This window comes from Echiichthys vipera (genome assembly GCF_963691815.1).
Source record: "Echiichthys vipera genome assembly, chromosome: 17".
NCBI classification, from domain to species: Eukaryota; Metazoa; Chordata; class Actinopteri; order Perciformes; family Trachinidae; genus Echiichthys; species Echiichthys vipera.
The window spans coordinates 22,916,655-22,934,318 of NC_139842.1; the positions used below are offsets into that span (position 1 = coordinate 22,916,655).

The window sequence follows — 17,664 nt, forward strand, 5'->3', positions numbered from 1 at the left end:
CATCTGTCGTGCTTTTGACGTGCTCTGTTCTGATCAGGTCCAAATGCAGTGGTGTTGTGCTTTTTTTTTTAATAGGTTTGAGCTTTAATTTGGGTCATGCATGCACTCTGTGTGAGGAGATGATCGTTAGTCAGCGCAGGCTTTTGTGGGTGTGTTTGTGTGTGAGACTTTTTTTTCCCACCCTCCTCTCTTTTCATCTGTCTCCTGAATGTGAAAGAACACAAATAATAACAATAACAAATGCCGTTTTTGTCACAAGTATGTCTCCACTAGAACGCCTGACTCCTTATGTGTCCTTAAACTGTTGGCGTTCTCTTGACCATCATTACTTGAACCTTCTGTCCGTACGAGACAATGAGCTTTCTATATGACCCCAACTGTGTGAACATTTTGTCTTCCACTGTTTCACCTCCCCCTCTCCCGTAGTGGCAATAATACAATCTAACTCAACCTCGACAGTCCAATTTCCTCTCTCTGTCTCACTGATAAAGCACATCCAACACCACACCAACTCCGCCTTTAAAGAAATGCAATATACTGACACAACCACATACTGTATTTCACAATGTATATATATGATAAACAGGTTTGGGCATACTTCCATTATATGTAAGGAACATTTCTTTTTTGCTGACAAGGCTATAGAAAGTATTGCTAAAACATATCATTTGTATGCTACATTTTCTTTTGAATTGCGCAAGAAATATCACATAAAGTAAAAATACAATGTTTAATATATACGGAATTTATTCAAGCAGAGACACATTTTGCAAGGTATCACAAATATTTGCATATATATATATATACTATAATATTTCTGAGAATGAAAAGTCAGTATATTCTGTTTCTGTATGCACGCGCACACACGCAGAGAAACAGACACTCACATACACACCAGTCTCACTCACTCATTTACACACCTTAGCCCAGGTGTGTTCCTCCTCAGACATATGACTTAGTTCTGTTGTGTGTGTCTCTAGGGAGGCTACCCTGCTGCTGCTGCCGCTGCTGCCGCCGCCTATCGCTACGCCCAGCCTGCGGCCGTAACCGGAGCAACTGCCGCAGCTGCTGCTTACAGTGACAGGTGAGGTCAACCCAGGACAAACATGCACACACGCACACACGCACACACGCACACACACTGCTGAGATGCAGACTGTAAAGATGGTCTGTAGAGTCAGAAATCAGTTTGAGTGCAGAGGTGGAGCAGTGGTTTTAGCAGGACTGATTGGCTGAGGATCATCTGAAGAGGAATCCAAAGCCCTAGGGTTCAAATATTATTTGATGGTTCTTTGAAAACAGAACAATAATAATGGCAAAAGAATTATAAGGACATTTATGTTCAATAACGCAAATGGATGAGATAGGAGTGAAAGCCAGCAGGAATGTAACCATGAAATGTAATCTCGTACGTTAGGAGAAGATTGGATGCAGTGTTTACCTGAATGGCAACATCCTGAGACGGCTAAATGAATGAAACTGAATGTCAACGCATTCGTAATAAATTGAATGTATGAAAACATATTAACTCTGAGATTTAACTAAGAACAGTATTTTCTTTAAGGCTTCTCAGTTATTCTGGCTGTGGGTAGAGATGGGCGGAGCTTTGATTGTAATTTATAAGTTCACAAATCTCCATCTACCTAATAAGAATGGGAAAGGTATCGCCTTAACGAGTGAAACAAAGCTAATAGGAGACTCAAGAAGATGTCAGTCAATCACAGTACACACACACACACACACACACACACACACACACACACACACAGTCTTGAGAATTTTCTTGTGACATCTTGTGCCCACACTAGTGTTTCCAGGCCATAGAGACCTCTGCCCACAGTCAAACTCCTGAACATAAAAAAAAATGGCTACACTTCTTCTTTGCCTTCTTTAAGTTTGGCAAACAACAAAACTGCATCAGAGCGGACATCTGGTAAAGAGTGTGACAGACAGCTCAGTGGACGAAGTCATTAGGCGTGTTTCCATTAGCCCTGTAGAGTGGCTGCCCGAAGAGTTTCAGTCTATGTTCTCTCAAAAGGCCGTTCACTCTGCGTGTTTCCATTACAAAAAAAAGGCCCGGAGGGATTTACGAGACTCCGAAGGTGACGTATCACTCTGAATGGGTTTCGATCGCTGCTGATCAGTGATACAGTGGAGCCTGCTCTTCCTCTAAGTGAGAAATACAGAATGGCCGTATGATTCACAACGTCAACTTATGTACAAGCAACATGAAAGAAAACCCTCCGCCTTAAAGATCCGAGTAGCTGTAAAAGTGTTCGTTGACGTTCATGTCTACTCTACTTCGCTGTGTTGTTGTGGCGTCGGTACGACCACACGTCACTTACCTGCGAGCTACATCCAATCAGCAATCTGGTATATCTTAGGGGACAAAAGAGGCCCTGCTCTCCGATTGGGCCTCTTTCTCCTCAGTCGAACAGCCTCCTCAGCGGCTCACATGCAAATTAGGGACGTTTCGGGAGAGCTAGACCTGCCTCATTCAGGGCAGATCTGATGCGCCTCTGAGCCGACAGCAGACGTAGTCACAGAGTAGTGACAGCATTAAGCCGACATCTGTGTGAAAGCCGGCAGGGCGAAATGACACGCAGTAGGGATGTGCAAGTTGAGCCACAGGAGGGTCAATAAGTGACAAAGCAGTGTTCAAAGTAGCCAAAGTTAATAATAACACACACAATAGCAATGTTGTATATTGATCTAATTGCAGGTTATAAACCTTCACATAGGTGGATGCAATTCTCCTGTATATCTCAGAGCTGCAGTCCGTCCTGTCCTTCTCTCTACTGACAGTTGTGCTGCTATAATCTACCTCTAACGGTGCAGATTGGCTCACTTACACTAGACAGAGATGCCTCTTTTGCCTCTGCAGTGCCTGTGTTTCTTTGTGAAATCACACACTGAGGCAGCATTACACCACCTTTGCTTGGTTCTCTGTGAATTGACAAAAAGCTGGCCTTGCAGTCGGGCTGTACAGTATGGTCTAAAATGTCTCAGTATAATTTGAAGCATAGAAGGTAATTGTATTATATCACTGTATATTAACACAAATGCTTCTGAAATACTGTACTGAAGCACAAGTTCGAGGCTCTTGTTTTTTACTCAAGTATTTTCTTTTCATGCTACTTTATACTTCTACTACAACACAATTCAGTGGGAAATATTCTACTTTACAGTGCATGTGCATTTTCGTGCACATGATGCCTGTGAACAAACAAAATACCCCAGAGCACTATATTGTCAGAAAGTCCACAGGGTACGTCTTTAATAATTTTATTTCTTTTAACTCAAATGTCTGACAACTTGTATGTTGTGTTTTTCTTGCTAGTTATGGCCGGGTGTACACTACAGATCCCTACCACGCTTTAACTCCAGCTGCTGCTGCTTACGGAGTGGGAGCCATGGTGAGAAAACTGACACACTCAACTAGAAAACAACCAGCGCGGATCATACATGAGCTGAATATTTAAAGATACACAGCACTCTCTTTATTGAGAGGGAAATGGAATTCAAAGATGTTAAGCTTGTCTTTGGCTCCACCATAGCATAAATGAATACATCAACACGTGCAGTCCCAGTAAATGAATCATTTTTGTATTTGTAGTATAAGTGTACACACATTTATATATATAAACACATTATTTCACAGTGGTATATAGTTGTAACTTCATATCCATTGACTGTGTTGTCCTTTGTGTCTCTTTCAGGCCAGTTTATACCGGGCAGGATACAGTAGGTTCGCTCCTTACTAAAACCACAAATCACACCCAAGGAATTTCACATCGCTCCAAAACCCTTTTTCAAGCTCTTTGTTTGGCAGCAGCTCCCCTCCATTTTTCTGCAGGCGGACAATAGTGACAACTCATCTGTTTTGTTTTTCTTTCCTTTTTTCTTTTTTTCTTTTTTTTGTGGTGAGAGAGAGGTCATTTGCCACATCATCAACTCAGACTCTGTTTCTGCACTCTTCTGTCCGTCGCTGACACGGAAACAATGTCAAAACTGCCACGGGTGTCTGTCTCCCACATAAAAAGCTGGAGCCTGCGACACTGAACTACGGGACGGTTTTTAAAACACTATGGGACCTGGGAAGGAGAGAGACTGCCGTTCCCGTGTGATCCTGCACACCTTTTTTTCCTATACGCCTCTGAACTGTCAGTATATCCACTGCCCTGTAAGACCTAATCAGACCTACAGTATATAGACACACTTACACTGAACACCAAGTATACGGTTTCCTCTACATTTTCCTTTAGTGTTGAGCTGCACAGACTAATGCCACAGCACAGCATTACTCTAAAAGGTACTTGTGTTTTCAAACACTACATTAAGGTGAAGCTACAGCCCTGTACAGCAGAGACATCCCTCTGGTTTAGCATCGTGGTATGATAATGAAACTCGGACTGCTTAGTACAATGATGTAGAAATTACTGTTGTTATTTTGTAAAGCCGGGACACCCGACATTCAGCCGGAGGGAATTGTGAGCATGTGACAGAGACCACTGTTGTCCTGGTAACGACAAACACAGCATGGGGAAAAACTCTTTTTTTTTCTTGTCATTTTCCGACATTTCACTACTTTACCTGAATTTAAAAGAAAAAAAATACAAAAAGCTAATGTTAAAAAAAAATGAAAAGAATTTCAAAAAGGTGTGACAATGACAAGGGAAAAAAAACAAGTGACTTTTTTTCTGCATCACCTCAGTTTCTCTTTCATATATATATATTAAGTCTCGCTGCCATTGATAAGAAGTGGCATTGAATTGTCACGGTGTATAATGTGGATGCGTTGAAACTGTCTCCAGCGACAGAGCCATCCCTTTGTCCTTATTGCTGGTCCACACATATTCCATTTATTACTGTAACTGCAACACTAAGATAGGACGTGGTATCGCTTTGAACTGACCCTGTATGGATGTCCATTTTGAGAATTCAGCGCACCTCCCCTCTAAGGCTCATCCTCGAGCTGCTCGTAGTACTTCTTCCAAAAAAGGACTGGGCCCATTACTTTCTGTCTCATAAACCATCAGGCGTTCCAGCTGCAGCAGCGATGCGGCGGACAAAGAACTCCATCAAACACAAATGAACTAGATCTAGCAGATTTGAAGCTGGGAACACCCACACAGGAAGCTAATCATCTGCCAGTCAGCCAAATGGGAATCCCTCCTGGCCCACTGAGATATTTCGGCCTACGAGCAGTAGATCCCAACAGAACGGCCCAGATTAGAATATATCTGAAACAAAGAGATCTCAGTCACGTAACGGAGCCTTGAAGTAATGAGAATTTATCCGTTTTGTATTTATATTCATCATTTTTAGCGTGAGGGTACACTACATTTCCAGGTCATTTTAAATCCTTCACTAAGTCCTCTTGCGAAGGCATCGTAAAACAAGTGGCAGACAGTTAAGAGAGCGAGCCTCTGTCCTGTTTGTTTCCCATCTCCATATACTCTCACTGTGTCCTTATTGCTATTATTTGCCTTTTTGGTTCCAAAGATTTTCTGAAGAAAGCACATTTTTGGTCCTGATGTATTTCTTAGTTTTGTGGTTGTTGTTTTTTGCCTTTGTTATATACATATATATTTTTTTTAAAAATCTGTGGGTTGAAGCTGTATTTTCAGTACAGTGCTGAAACGGCACCCTTGGAAATGTCAGAGACACACAGAGCACATTTCAAAGGTTGCAGCAGTTTGGGGAAACTCAACCCACAAACACAAAAACACCCCGGTTGAATTGAATTCAGTCGACAAACTCATTCACTGTTTTTTTTTTTTTTTAGTTAACACGTGAGACGCGCTGTCGATGCAGAGTTGTCGCTGCAGACGAGGGAAATCAGAGCAGATGGAGTCATGAGGGACACGTAGAGAGACCGAGGATGTTTTGAATTGCTTTTGCCATTAGGGCCAAATTACCGGCGAAGCAAATGGAGGGACGCGTCCACACGGTGTCAGGAGCGCCCCGCGGCCCAGCAGTGGCCACCTTTTGAACAATGAAACAATGTGTGGGTGGTTAGCGGAGGGACACCGCGGCTGTGACGGTGACAAGCTGAGCCATTAATCATTAGCTGACAGAATAACAACGTCACCTGCTGTCCTTTCTTCTTTCTTTCTTTTTCCAGGGGGCACAGTGCGCTCAGGGTGAAGCTGAACCGAGGAGGGGCAATGTTGTTTTTGTATGATTGTGAAAACCGTGTGCAGTAGGTCCAATGAGTATTTTTGACGCGCGTTACCTCTTTTTTTTCTTCTTCTTCTTATTCCTTACAAGTATTATCAGAAGTGTTGCTATGCATGCTTTTGCGAGAGAGGAGGGGGGGGGGGGGGGGGGGGTCGGTCAGTCAGAGAATAATTTTCATTTGTGCATGAATTCAAATCCTAGTGCTGGAGGAGGACGATCTGGAGGAGGGCGGGGGTGTTTACAGAGCAGGAGCAGGAAAGAACGTGGATGTTATGTGATGGGAGAGTGTTCAGGGGAGAAGCAAGGGGCCCGCAGTCACTTTACGGGTGCTGATCCTGTCCGCTTCAGTAGTCCGGGTTATCGGTGCTCTGCGCCTCTGTGGTCGCCGTGGTGATCACCAGCCATATCAGATGCGTAAAGTTTAATCGGGTACGTCTGGACCCCCGTGGTTCTCCTTTATAATGAAAATAAAACTCCCCAAATGATAACCTCAACAACGCAGGGCCACGCAATGATAATTCTGCTTTAAGATCTCCGCGCAGAGCCGAGGCTGGTGATCTGACAGCAGCTGCCACACAGAGAGCACCGTCACGAACCTGCCCACAGAGACGCTCATTTAGCAACGCGTCCACCTCACTCGTCCAGTCGGCAGCGAGCTCACGTAGAGGCGGTGTAATGGTCGCCTAGGCTCGTTTTTGCCCCTTCCAATTGGAGTCAATCTTATGTGGAAGGCTGCAGAGGCGCGATGTAGAGGCGCGCCGGAACAGACGCGCGGGCTCTCCTCAGCCGCTGAGCCCGACTCCCCTGCGCTGCGCTCGAGTCAACCCAGTGGGAGTGTTTTTGTACAGGGGTTTCATCGATGAGTTTGAATTGCATGTGGATTTTTTTTTTTAATGTCACATGCTCCGAAAGGCTCATTTATCCAAGTTTTATTTTTCAATAAGTGACATGTATTTTCTCACAGTGTTTTATTTTGCCATCCTTGTGTCTGCCTTCTGTTTATTCTCTTCATTATTATTGAATGTATATAATAAATAAACTGTTTGGTTTTTAGACTGGTCTGTGAATGCTTATTACCTGGGCTTTTCTTGGGTTTACACCAACACACTCCTATAATGATTCCCACAAGGTCATAGAGCACACTGCCAGATATGTGTCTTGACCCTGCAGCTGGTAACCATTATGGTATTTCCTTCCCACAATTGTGTAAGGCTTATCATTTTCTTTCCAGCGTTTGGCTAGAACGAGGTTATCCAATCAGGAGAGAGGGTGCTTTAAAGAGACACCCACAGGAGATAAAGTTGTTTCTGATTAGACCTGGTCTCAGAGGTGAGAGGAATGCTGCAAGCTTGATTAGAGGCCAACCAGGAATCATTTCTCGCACTGTGCACAAACTTTCCTCCCAAACAGCCAGTGTCAGTCAGGGGATTGATAGAAGCCTCAGTGATTTACACCGCAAGACTGGTTGCATTGACCAAATTCTACTGCGCATTAAGCTCTTCCGCCACCTCCAACGTTTTCATTGCTGCCAAAGGAAGGAACAATCTGGAACAATCTTTAATTGCATCTGGACTTAATGGCCGTAAATGGGTTGAATGTGGCGGGAAACCTCATATCCCTGCTAATTGCTCCAATGCACAAGGGGCCAATTGCCAATTTGATGGCATGCTCTCTCTGAGTAATTGAAGCTGGGCTAATTGGAAGAATAGATTGAAGGCTGTCTGATAAGAGGGGGTTGTGTGTGAAGATAGCATCTACTGAAGTGAGGAATTGACCTTTGTGGGTGGACGTCACTACAGGCCACTATGGGAGGAAAACAGTGAATAGACTATCATAGAATCTACCTGGAAATGTTATTGTGGTTGGATCTAAATCACGTTTTATATTCTTTATTGTGTAAATGATATCATAAACAAGAGGTATATTGTATAATATTATTTAATATAGCATTATACTTTCAGTGGCAGTTTTGCAGTCACTTGTGTAGTCTTTTTCTTGGTACGCCTACACACTGCCCCCTGGTGGCTCCGGTGTGGATCCACACCCCTGCTCACTGTTGTTGAGCCTCCAGTTTGCTGCAGGCACGGCCCTGACTCTGGTTAAGAGAGAGTACCTGGTGTGCAGATTTTGAGTGGGAGAAGCAAATATTTGAGAATAGGACAAACACCTTTTTTTATCGATGAGCCTTTTATTGATTACACCAGGATGTGTAGAAAGTCATGAGAGTGGGGGAGAGCGGGGTGAGTGGAGCCAAGTTCTTACCCGGGGCGTCTTTAAAGTGACGGCATGACAGTGATGTCTCTTAAATCTCTACATACATTTTTTTTTTTTTTTTTAATAAACTTCTATCTTCCAGCAGTCAAGCCTCATGTGACTTCCTGAAGCACAAACGTGTGTGAGACATCTTTTTGAACTTAAGAAACAAGAATCAGGACTGCATGGATATTAATGAAATCCCTTTGGATGGCAAAGAAATTGTTATTCATTTAAATTTCCTCACCACTTATTCTATGGGCCTCTTCATCACAGGGTGAGGCAAATGTGTGGTCACATGTCCAGCATTGTGATTGCCTAGAAACGATGGGTGGCTGAACCTCCCCCACAGGCTCAAACCACCCCGCTCTCCCCTATCTTCTGCTGGAAAGAGGCGTACCTTATAAACCTTGTATCATATGCACACAGAGCACGTCCATTGTTTTGGTGCAGCGGCACCAACAGAACCAAGTGACTAATGTAACTTTAAATGTGAAGATGCTAACCAGTGATGGCATGAGCTTCCCGCGGTGGTGTCAGGTCTCCTGTCCTATCCTCCTCCTGGCTTGTCTCATCTAATTTCCTTTCCTCTCCTCTTCCCCTTTCATCCTTCCTCTCTGCCTTTCACACATGCCTTTGCTCCGCTCAGCGGTTTGGCACCTTCAGAGTGGCAGTTTCATGCCTCCTCCATTACCTCAGGGCTAGTATATACCTTCAGAGCTACAACACACACACACACCATCATAAAGACTCTCTTCTACTAAGCATTTGTGATGTGGATTTCCCGCCAAAAGAAAGCTGGACTATCTGAACCCTTCCAGCCTCCACGAGTCACTCTGCGGAGGCTCTCCTTTTGTGAAAAGAGGATTTTACATCCTACAGGCACATTCGAAACAACATTTCACAAAACACAAAACGAAAGTATTTACATTTACATTTGCATGAAAATGAAACATAAAACATTTTTTTATCAAGTACAGATAAGTGCATGAGTCAGGTCACCCTCAGTTTTGGCTTGTGTGTGTGTGTGTGTGTGTGTGTGTGTGTGTGTGTGTGTGTGTGTGTGTGTGTGTGTGTGTGTGTGTGTGTGTGTGTGTGTGTGTGTGTGTGTGTGTGTGTGTGTGTGTGTGTGTGTGTGTGTGTGTGTGTGTGTGTGTGTGTGTGTGTGTGTGTGTGTGTGTGTGTGTGTGTGAGAGAACCAGATTTGATAAATGACTTTAATCAATATTCATCATATGGTTCCAGGTAGTTGGTGGTCTGCGGGCGAGGAATGGTGTAATCTTTTTCAGGGTCGATGTCCTGAAACACAGAAACATAGAATCAAACATGGATCGCGTCGGTGCAGTTAACACCCATGATAAACTGTGCTTTCATCAACCCTACAGTGTAACTTAGCTATAATTGCCGTCAGTAGCCAAAGGTCACGGTGCTTAATTGCAGAGTATGTGAAGTCCAAACGTTAATCCTAATGGTTTATTACTCACTGTCACAGCGAATCCAGACTCGTAGGGTGATCGCAGCGACTGCCCTGTCCTCCTGCCTGAAGGGACACATGACACAGTTAGCTCATTATCGCTTCATTATATACTGTTCATCATAAAGGCCCACAGTGAGAGCTGGGCGACTGATAGCCACATTTGTTTTAAAATGTTGGACGTCAGATCCATAATCGTTCTAGCGTGTGGTCATAATTCAGCATTAATGATGTCTTTCAGTGGATCTGAGCTTGCTGGCCGGACTCTGCTGCTTTCAGTTTTCAGTTTTCTTTACTAGCAGAATACAAATAGATTTCCACATTCTGTTATTTGTACCCAATGTGGAGTCTGAAACCGAAGAAATAACACATTTCCCCCTTAAATTCAAATTTGAATTAATAAGTTGTAAAAAAAAAAAAGCTGTGTTGTATTTAATAAAGAAGGTTTGCTGCCACAGCCTAGCTAGCTTATGGCGGCTAATGTTAGCTAACGCGAGCAAACTTAGGACAGATATTTCCGTGCATGCCTAACCGACATTTGAGTCTGTTTGCTAACTTTATAAAACTTAGTTGTGTTTCCGTTTTATTACACAACATAATTCTACAGTAGTCACTTGTTGCAAAAGGTAAGAAAAAATCAGGCTTAATAGCGTGGTCTCTCTTTAAAGTCATTTACTCTACAAGAACTGCTACAAGTCAGGTTCTACTCCTATCAGGGTGCTGGTCGGCCTATTTACAACTAAAACGACTGATTTAATTATTTATTCCATTATTATTATTATTATTCCTATGGAGCTAAAATAATTAGTCAATCAAGTGTTTAAGTAATGTTTAAGATTGGTTAGTTGTGCTCTGGTTCCATGTGAATATTTACTGATTTTCATTGTCCTCTGGTACTAAATCAAATATAATTAGTTTTTGACCGGTGCTTATTATCTCATTTTCTCATCATCCCCTATTTTTGGACATTTTATAGACCAAATCAAAATGAACTGAGAATGAATAAAGAAAATATTTGCTAGTTGCAGCTTCAATATTTCTGCACGCCCCGGTATCAAAACCTGTCAGCTGATCACCACTAAGGTGTACTCATATTTGGCCCGGTTGATTCATGCCACGGCATGATTGCTCCTTGCTCATGCGTCATCATGTTGTTATACAACACACACATCGGTTGACGTCATTGCATTGCTTTGTTTTCTGAAAAGGGGTTCCGTAGACCCCTAGACTCCTCAGAGTTTTTGTGCATTTTGTCCAACTGCATTTGAATATTTTCATCTGACCAACTCTGCAGTTAAACACTCCACCTCTGCTTCAGACCACCGCCAACCCTTTCGGCTGCATTTTAGTTTAGGTCTGTCATGAGAATCATTTGCATATAAATAGTCATCAGGAGCGCATTTTAAGCTTGTGCTCCTGCTCGTTGTGCCGTGCCGTAGACCAACCCTTTCAACCGGGCCGGGGCTGGGAAGCGTGCCTTGCATAGGCACTCACACTATTCAAATGACTTTAACCGTTTATCATGCTTGGGCAACGTACTAATAGTAAGTGTAGGTAGACCCCAAGTTTGTCTAACTAGGATGGCTTCTCACCTCTTCTGTTCACACTGTCAGTCTCAAAGCTTCCGTTCTCTTTCCCTTCCTTGGGGCTGGCCAGTCCTGGGATATCAGCGCTGGGGCTGGTCCAGCCTGCAAAGCTCAGAGGGATATCCTTGGACTTGGCCTCCCCTCTGCAGAAGAAGGCGATTTGGGACAACCCATGCCCCATCAGTAACACCCAGCCATTTGCCACCAAGGCGATGCCAAGCACGGGGTCATCCCATTGTGGCCGGCGGCCCACTTCAGGGTTTCCCCTGATGAGCATAGTGATCCACACCACCCAGATGCAGGCGGAGAGCAGCAGTGTGAGGCAGAGCAGCGTGGCCTGTGCTTGGCTCTGCTGGCGGACGGCCCCTGTGTAAGTGTAGCTGTATGTGAAGCAGGTGCGGTGAAGGAAGTGCAGGGAGAGGATCAAGCTGATAGCCAGCAGGCACAGCACGTAGATCTGCAGCATGACAAATTCCTGCGGGCTATACTCGCAAGGTTTCCTGTCCCGGACCAACACTATGATCAGCCACTGGGTAGAGATGATAACCTGCACGGTGAAGAGCCCAAGAGCCAGGGCGGGCTCCCCCCAGCCCCGGGCTGCTGCAAACCCCAGCAGAGCCAGGCAGTGAGCCAGCAGGCAGGAGAAGGCCAGAGAGAAGAGCACGCTGAAGAGGAAGATCCTGGTGGGGCAGGTCTGAGGGGTGAGGCGGATGATAAAGGAGAAGGTGATGGCAAAGATCCCAGCTGTGGCCAACAAGAACATGGACATGCAGGCCACCGTGCCTCCGATGCTGTTGCGCTGGTTCCTTGACGAAATACAGATCCACAGGGACCAGAGCAGCAGGCAGAGGAGGAGAGTCATGCTGAACAGGAAGCCTGAAGAGGCCAGGGTCTCCAGTACAATACCCCACGCTGCCCGGCGGTCACACAGGTACCTGTAGATGGGGTTCAGTCGTCTGCCACAGCCTGGCACACCCTTCAGGGACGTATCATTTGAGGAAGGAGAGGAAGTGGTTGGGGTGTTGGTTGTGGCATTGACTGAGCTGCTGTTGGACGACTGGCATAGACAGGTGAGAGGGACATATAGGAGGAGGAGGAGGGGGAAAAGGGATTTGTGCTTCTCCGATAAAAAGGCCATATTCATTTTAGTAATCCACTTGGGGATTCAGTCCTTCCTTTTAAGTGTCCTTTGATATAGAAAATCTTTTCTCCTGAAACAAAATACAACAACATCAGATCGAGGTACGAGTTTCCTTAAGCACGTTAACAGCACGTTGACTGACAGTGCAAAACAAGCAGGATGAGAAAGAAAGACAGGATAACACGGGGTCACAGTGTGGAAAAGAAAAAGGTGGAGAGAGGTTTGACAGCGAGAGTGAAGAGAGCAGGAGGAGGGAGTGCGTAAACATGCCAGGACAAGGCTGAGGAGTGTGTTCGCCAGAGCTAAGAAGGGAGGGAGAAAACAGCTGCAACAATAAGGTGAGGCCGGGACAGAGCAGCACACATGAAAGGTAACTAGATTCTGCTGCATCCGCTTAGGTTAATGTGCAGCACAGATTGGAGGTGAGAGATATTCACTTCTGATAGGCGCTTGCCACTTCCTCCAGCCTTTAACAGAGCCTTTGTTTCAGCTTCAGAGAACTAAAGATGACCTTTAGTGGAATTATCACTCGATAAATACGACCCAGGCCCTCAACTCTGCCCTGACGCTGGCCTTCATTTGTATAAGCGGTCAGGAGGTCAACAGTGGGGGGGGGGATTTAGAAAACAATGGCTGGAAGTCACACAGCTTCAGGAGATTATTTCATCTTAATATAAGGGCATGAAGGTTTTGATCAGCCTGTTGATGACATTTGATGGGGATTATTAGCCAATTATAATAGATGTTGTTATACAAAACTGATTAAAGAATGCATATAAATTCCCGAAATGTATTCAATATCATAAAGAAAATAGATAAATGCATGGTTGATTTAAAATATTAACGCTGCACCTGACAGTCATATCTCCAAAGCAGGACCAAACCAAACAAAACAGTGGGACTTACCTTTTATCCGTTGGGATGTGAGAGTAAACACTTTTAAATCCCACTCCAGGCGTCTTGATTTAAAGTAAAAAGAAATGTTGCAATAAACAGCTGATTAATGTGCCTCCTATCCTTATGATGTTCCCATATCTCTGCCAGCCCAAGGTAACAGGAAGCGCACAAGACCAGGAAGAGTGTGAGGCGACAGGGCCCTTGAGGTCTGAAGCCGCAGATTGTTTTCACCTTGCATCAACAAGTTGGGTAAAAGCAGAGAAACCTGCACCCTAACTCATACTTTCTTTCAGACCCCTCCTGTCTCTCTGTGTGCTCCTCCCTCAGACTTTAGGTGGGGCTCACACACACCTGGAGGTGATGATACACACAAACACCCACAGAGAGGGAGAGTTCACTCCACCCTAGTAATGAATCCATTCGCCATAAGAATTTGCATCCCTTTTCCAGATAACACGTGGACTTTATGTGGAGAGTGTGTTGACCACATGAAGTGTGAGATATTCATCCGCGCTCAGAGGAGGTGAGAAGCTCGTTTTTGTCAGGGAGTTCAGGTGAGAGTTCAACTGACGCACCCCAGTCTCACCCCAGCATACAGAACAGGACCGACCGTCACCTTAGTTACTGGTAAATCACAGCAACAACATTTGAGATTGGTGAGTTTGCCCCAGGGACATTACGAATAGAAAGGGCTATTGACTGTTGTCTTTTACAAGCCCATACGTAACACCTCCACTCATGTCTGTACAAGCAGAGTGTATAGGGTGTGTTCGGTTGAATCTTAAGTCACTCTTCAACTGTAAAGTCACTGTGGTGGTGCATAACACAGCTTCATCTTTTTTTTAAAAAAAAAGCATGTTTGCTGCAGGAGCAGAATGTGTGTGTGTGTGTGTGTGTGTGTGTGTGTGTGTGTGTGTGTGTGTGTGTGTGTGTGTGTGTGTGTGTGTGTGTGTGTGTGTGTGTGTGTGTGTGTGTGTGTGTGTGTGTGTGTGTGTGTGTGTGTGTGTGTGTGTGTGTGTGTGTGTGTGTGTGTGTGTGTGTGTGTGTGTGTGTTCCTGATGTGTGTGCTAGTACCACAGGAATTCAAGTATGACGTAATTTATTTTAAGTACCCCACGCAGTTCCCTGTCACTGTGGAAATGGAAAAAATGAATTTGTGTGGATTCTCAGTTACTCCGTGCTGATAGCATGTCATCACTTTGATAGTCAAACCATAGCAACCCAAGTTTCTGGGAAAAGCTGTAGAAAAACAAGAGCAATTTCAACAATATGACTCGGTTTTCAACTGCATTCTTGACAGGTTGGATCTATTGGTTCATTTTTCTTAGAACACCTGAAACTTTGTGTCCACTTTTTGGGGTTTTGTAATACCTTTTTCACCGTTAAGTATGTGGGATTTATAATTGCGTATCCATAGGGCCTTCTACTCTTATTAGGACAGTGTGACCCAAGTGGACGAGTAGGAAGAAATGAATGAAAAAAAAAGAAATGAATGACTTCTCTGCTATTTTCAAACTTTGCAAAATCACCCAGTTTGCCGGATTTGACCCTTTGGCGGGTCGGTTCTAGCCCTAGGACTGAATGTTTGACATCCGTGATATAGCGCTATCATCAGGTCAAATTTCCCATTTGTTGATTACTTTGGTTCATGACCAACGTGGTGGTTAGCACTGTCACCTCACAGCAAGAGGGTTGCTGGTTCAAATCCCGACTGGGGCCCTTCTGTGTGGAGTTTGCATGTTCTCCCCGTGTCTGCGTGGGTTTTCTCCGGGTTCTCCGGTTTCCTCCCACAGTCCAAAGACGTGCAGGTGTTAGGGTCATAAATTGTCCGTAGGTGTGAATGGTTGTCCGTAGGTGTGAATGGTTGTCTGTCTCTGTTCGTCTCTATGTGTCCTGTGATAGACTGGCGTCCTGTCCAGGGTGGACCCCACCTCACGCCCGATGTCAGCTGGGATGGGCTCCAGTCGGGGGGTTTATGCTAAATGGTAAATGGACTTGTACTTATATAGCGCCTTTCTAGCCTTCTGACTAACTTACGATGCTTTCACACTATTTGTGACATTCACCCATTCACACCCTATCTATGAGCCAGCAAGCTAGCGTTACGGTTATGCTAGCAAGATTCAAAGTCAATAATATTGCGTATGGTTGACAAACAGTTAATACAATTTCTACTAGGCTATATGTTAATCAACAAGATAAACTATCCAGCCATGGCACTGTCCCCCAAATCAATATCAAGATTTTCAATGATAGACCTTGTTACTGTTATTATGAACACTTTGTAATGGGCACCCTGCAGGCAATCCGAATCAAGTATTCACCCAGACCATGGTACAATCTATTATATAATATATTTTTAAATTAATATTCAATATTGTTAGAGGGTTGATGTCAGAGTTGGATTCATATTTCATTCAAGCAGATTAGCATGTATAATTTATGAGAAAGAAACCAGTTTCTTGTTAATACCGTGATTCCTTTTCCCCTTCCAACAAAGAACCTTGTGGGAGTGTGTTGATGTCAGGAAGTCTTAAATGAGCGGTAATTATTATTAGATGTACTCAGACGACATTGTGGTTAAGACAACAAAGGAAATATCATCATGATAGAAGACTGCTGGGAAATGTTGGACTGTCATTTTGTTTCTCATCCAAGGGCGTAAATATTGATATCAAGTCATTGTTTCCCTTTGATTAATGTCACGCCTGCCATGCTTTTTTCATCTTTTATAAGGTATCCCAGAAAAAAAGGATGGACAACATGAGTAGTTAAAATATACACATTTTAATGCAGCTATCAGGACAGTTCAGTTGGTATCGTGCATGTGACACAAAACATGTATATGCCTTAGTTTTCTCTAAGGAGGGACGTGGGTTCAGATAGCAGCAAGGAGAGAGAGAGATGGGATAAAGGGAGTTCATCCTCCGTGACCACGAGAAAGAACATTGTAGTTCTCACCATTGCAGCATTATATTGCACACTCTCCTTGGTGTTTACAGTGACCTTGTGCACAAGGCATAGAAAATACAAAGCAAAATAAAAGTGGGAGGAAATACAAAAGGTAGGATGGAAGACAAGGTCAAAAAGTTCAACGCTGAGAGCAAAATATTTACATTTTAATAGACAGCTAGAAGCAAATACAAGCTAGTAATAACTAGTGTTTTGCTTGCGTCCATTGCCGTGGGGTAGGAGTGGTGGAGGGGGAGAGGGGAGTCCGAATGCAGGGATGCAGGGGAAAGGGAGAAAGGTATGTGGAGTTCTTTTTCTCGTCTTCTCATTTCAAGTATATATACTATATAAACAGTATCATATAATAATATAAAAAGAACAACATTATTATGCTTTCCATCCACTTAGTGGAGTGAAGCATGAGGTAGATAGACGAGAGGGTATAAGGGGGTTTGCTAGCAACCTTATCATGGTGTACCAGACTGGGGGAGGGGGGGGCAGGGTGGAGAGGATTAGACAGAGGAGAGGTACAGGCAGGCAAGGAAGGCAGGAGGCAGCAGGTTTAGATGATGCCGTATTTGGCCAAGTCGCTGAGCTCCATGTCGCCAAAGGCTTCCCATGGGCACACCACTGTGATGTCTGTGCCAAGACCCTCCATGCCGGGGATATCGTCACCAAAGCTGGAGGAGAGAAAACCAATTGGTCAGTGGCCTTGATCTGACTGTTTACATTTAATACATCTGCATAGATGGAAATGTTCTCTTACCCCTTCTGGCCTGGCTTTGGGGCCTTGCTCTTGAATGTACGGGCCTGCCTCTGCTTGAACTTGGGTGGTCCCTTCTTGGGTGTGGTGGGGCCAGCTCCTCCAGTAGGAGCCAGGGCGCTTCCTGCAGGGGGGGCGGCGTTCATTTCTGCTAAGGGCCTCTAAAAGACGGAAGACAGTTTTGGAAAAGTGTCATCACACAGAGATCGCAGTTTCATTTTCGTCCGCCTTCTCCTCTTTTATCCTCTGCTGCCCTCTGTTAATCCTGTTTCCTTCCCGGGTTTCAATGCCAATCAGTGGAGATTATGCAGATTAGTTTAAACAGCCAGATTAGCTCTAATCCCACTCTGATCCGCAGCAGACTAATTGCCCTTCTAGAACAACGGGGATGTCATGTGCAATGGGAACTCGGACT

General features: G+C 44.4%; 3 protein-coding genes across 5 annotated transcripts in view; 1 reads left to right on the top strand and 2 right to left on the bottom strand.

Moving 5' to 3' along the window:
- Positions 1-6,301, top strand: part of LOC310959560 (RNA binding protein fox-1 homolog 2-like) — a 50,158-nt gene extending 43,857 nt beyond the window's left edge. For all 3 annotated transcript variants that reach the window (XM_083930945.1, XM_083930946.1, XM_083930947.1), the window contains 3 exons: positions 981-1,084; positions 3,341-3,416; positions 3,720-6,301. In XM_083930945.1, the coding sequence (XP_083787071.1) occupies positions 981-1,084; positions 3,341-3,416; positions 3,720-3,764 (225 nt within the window). In that variant the 3' untranslated portion in view covers positions 3,765-6,301. The remainder of the gene's footprint in view (positions 1-980; positions 1,085-3,340; positions 3,417-3,719) is intronic.
- Positions 6,302-8,288: 1,987 nt separating this feature from the next.
- On the bottom strand, positions 8,289-13,811 carry LOC310959420 (retinoic acid-induced protein 3). Its single transcript, XM_083930754.1, has 4 exons — positions 13,544-13,811; positions 11,503-12,707; positions 9,921-9,976; positions 8,289-9,735 (listed from the first exon to the last, which is right to left on the bottom strand). The coding sequence occupies exons 2-4, from the start codon at positions 12,638-12,640 to the stop codon at positions 9,658-9,660; spliced, it is 1,272 nt and encodes a 423-aa protein (XP_083786880.1). The 5' UTR covers positions 12,641-12,707; positions 13,544-13,811; the 3' UTR covers positions 8,289-9,657.
- Positions 13,812-17,048: 3,237 nt separating this feature from the next.
- On the bottom strand, positions 17,049-17,395 carry pde6hb (phosphodiesterase 6H, cGMP-specific, cone, gamma, paralog b; the record flags this gene model as incomplete). The annotated part of the gene is made up of 2 exons (XM_083930734.1): positions 17,049-17,166; positions 17,253-17,395. 2 exons carry the CDS (start codon positions 17,393-17,395, stop codon positions 17,049-17,051), a joined length of 261 nt encoding a protein of 86 aa, XP_083786860.1.
- Between the last annotated feature and the right edge of the window lie 269 nt (positions 17,396-17,664).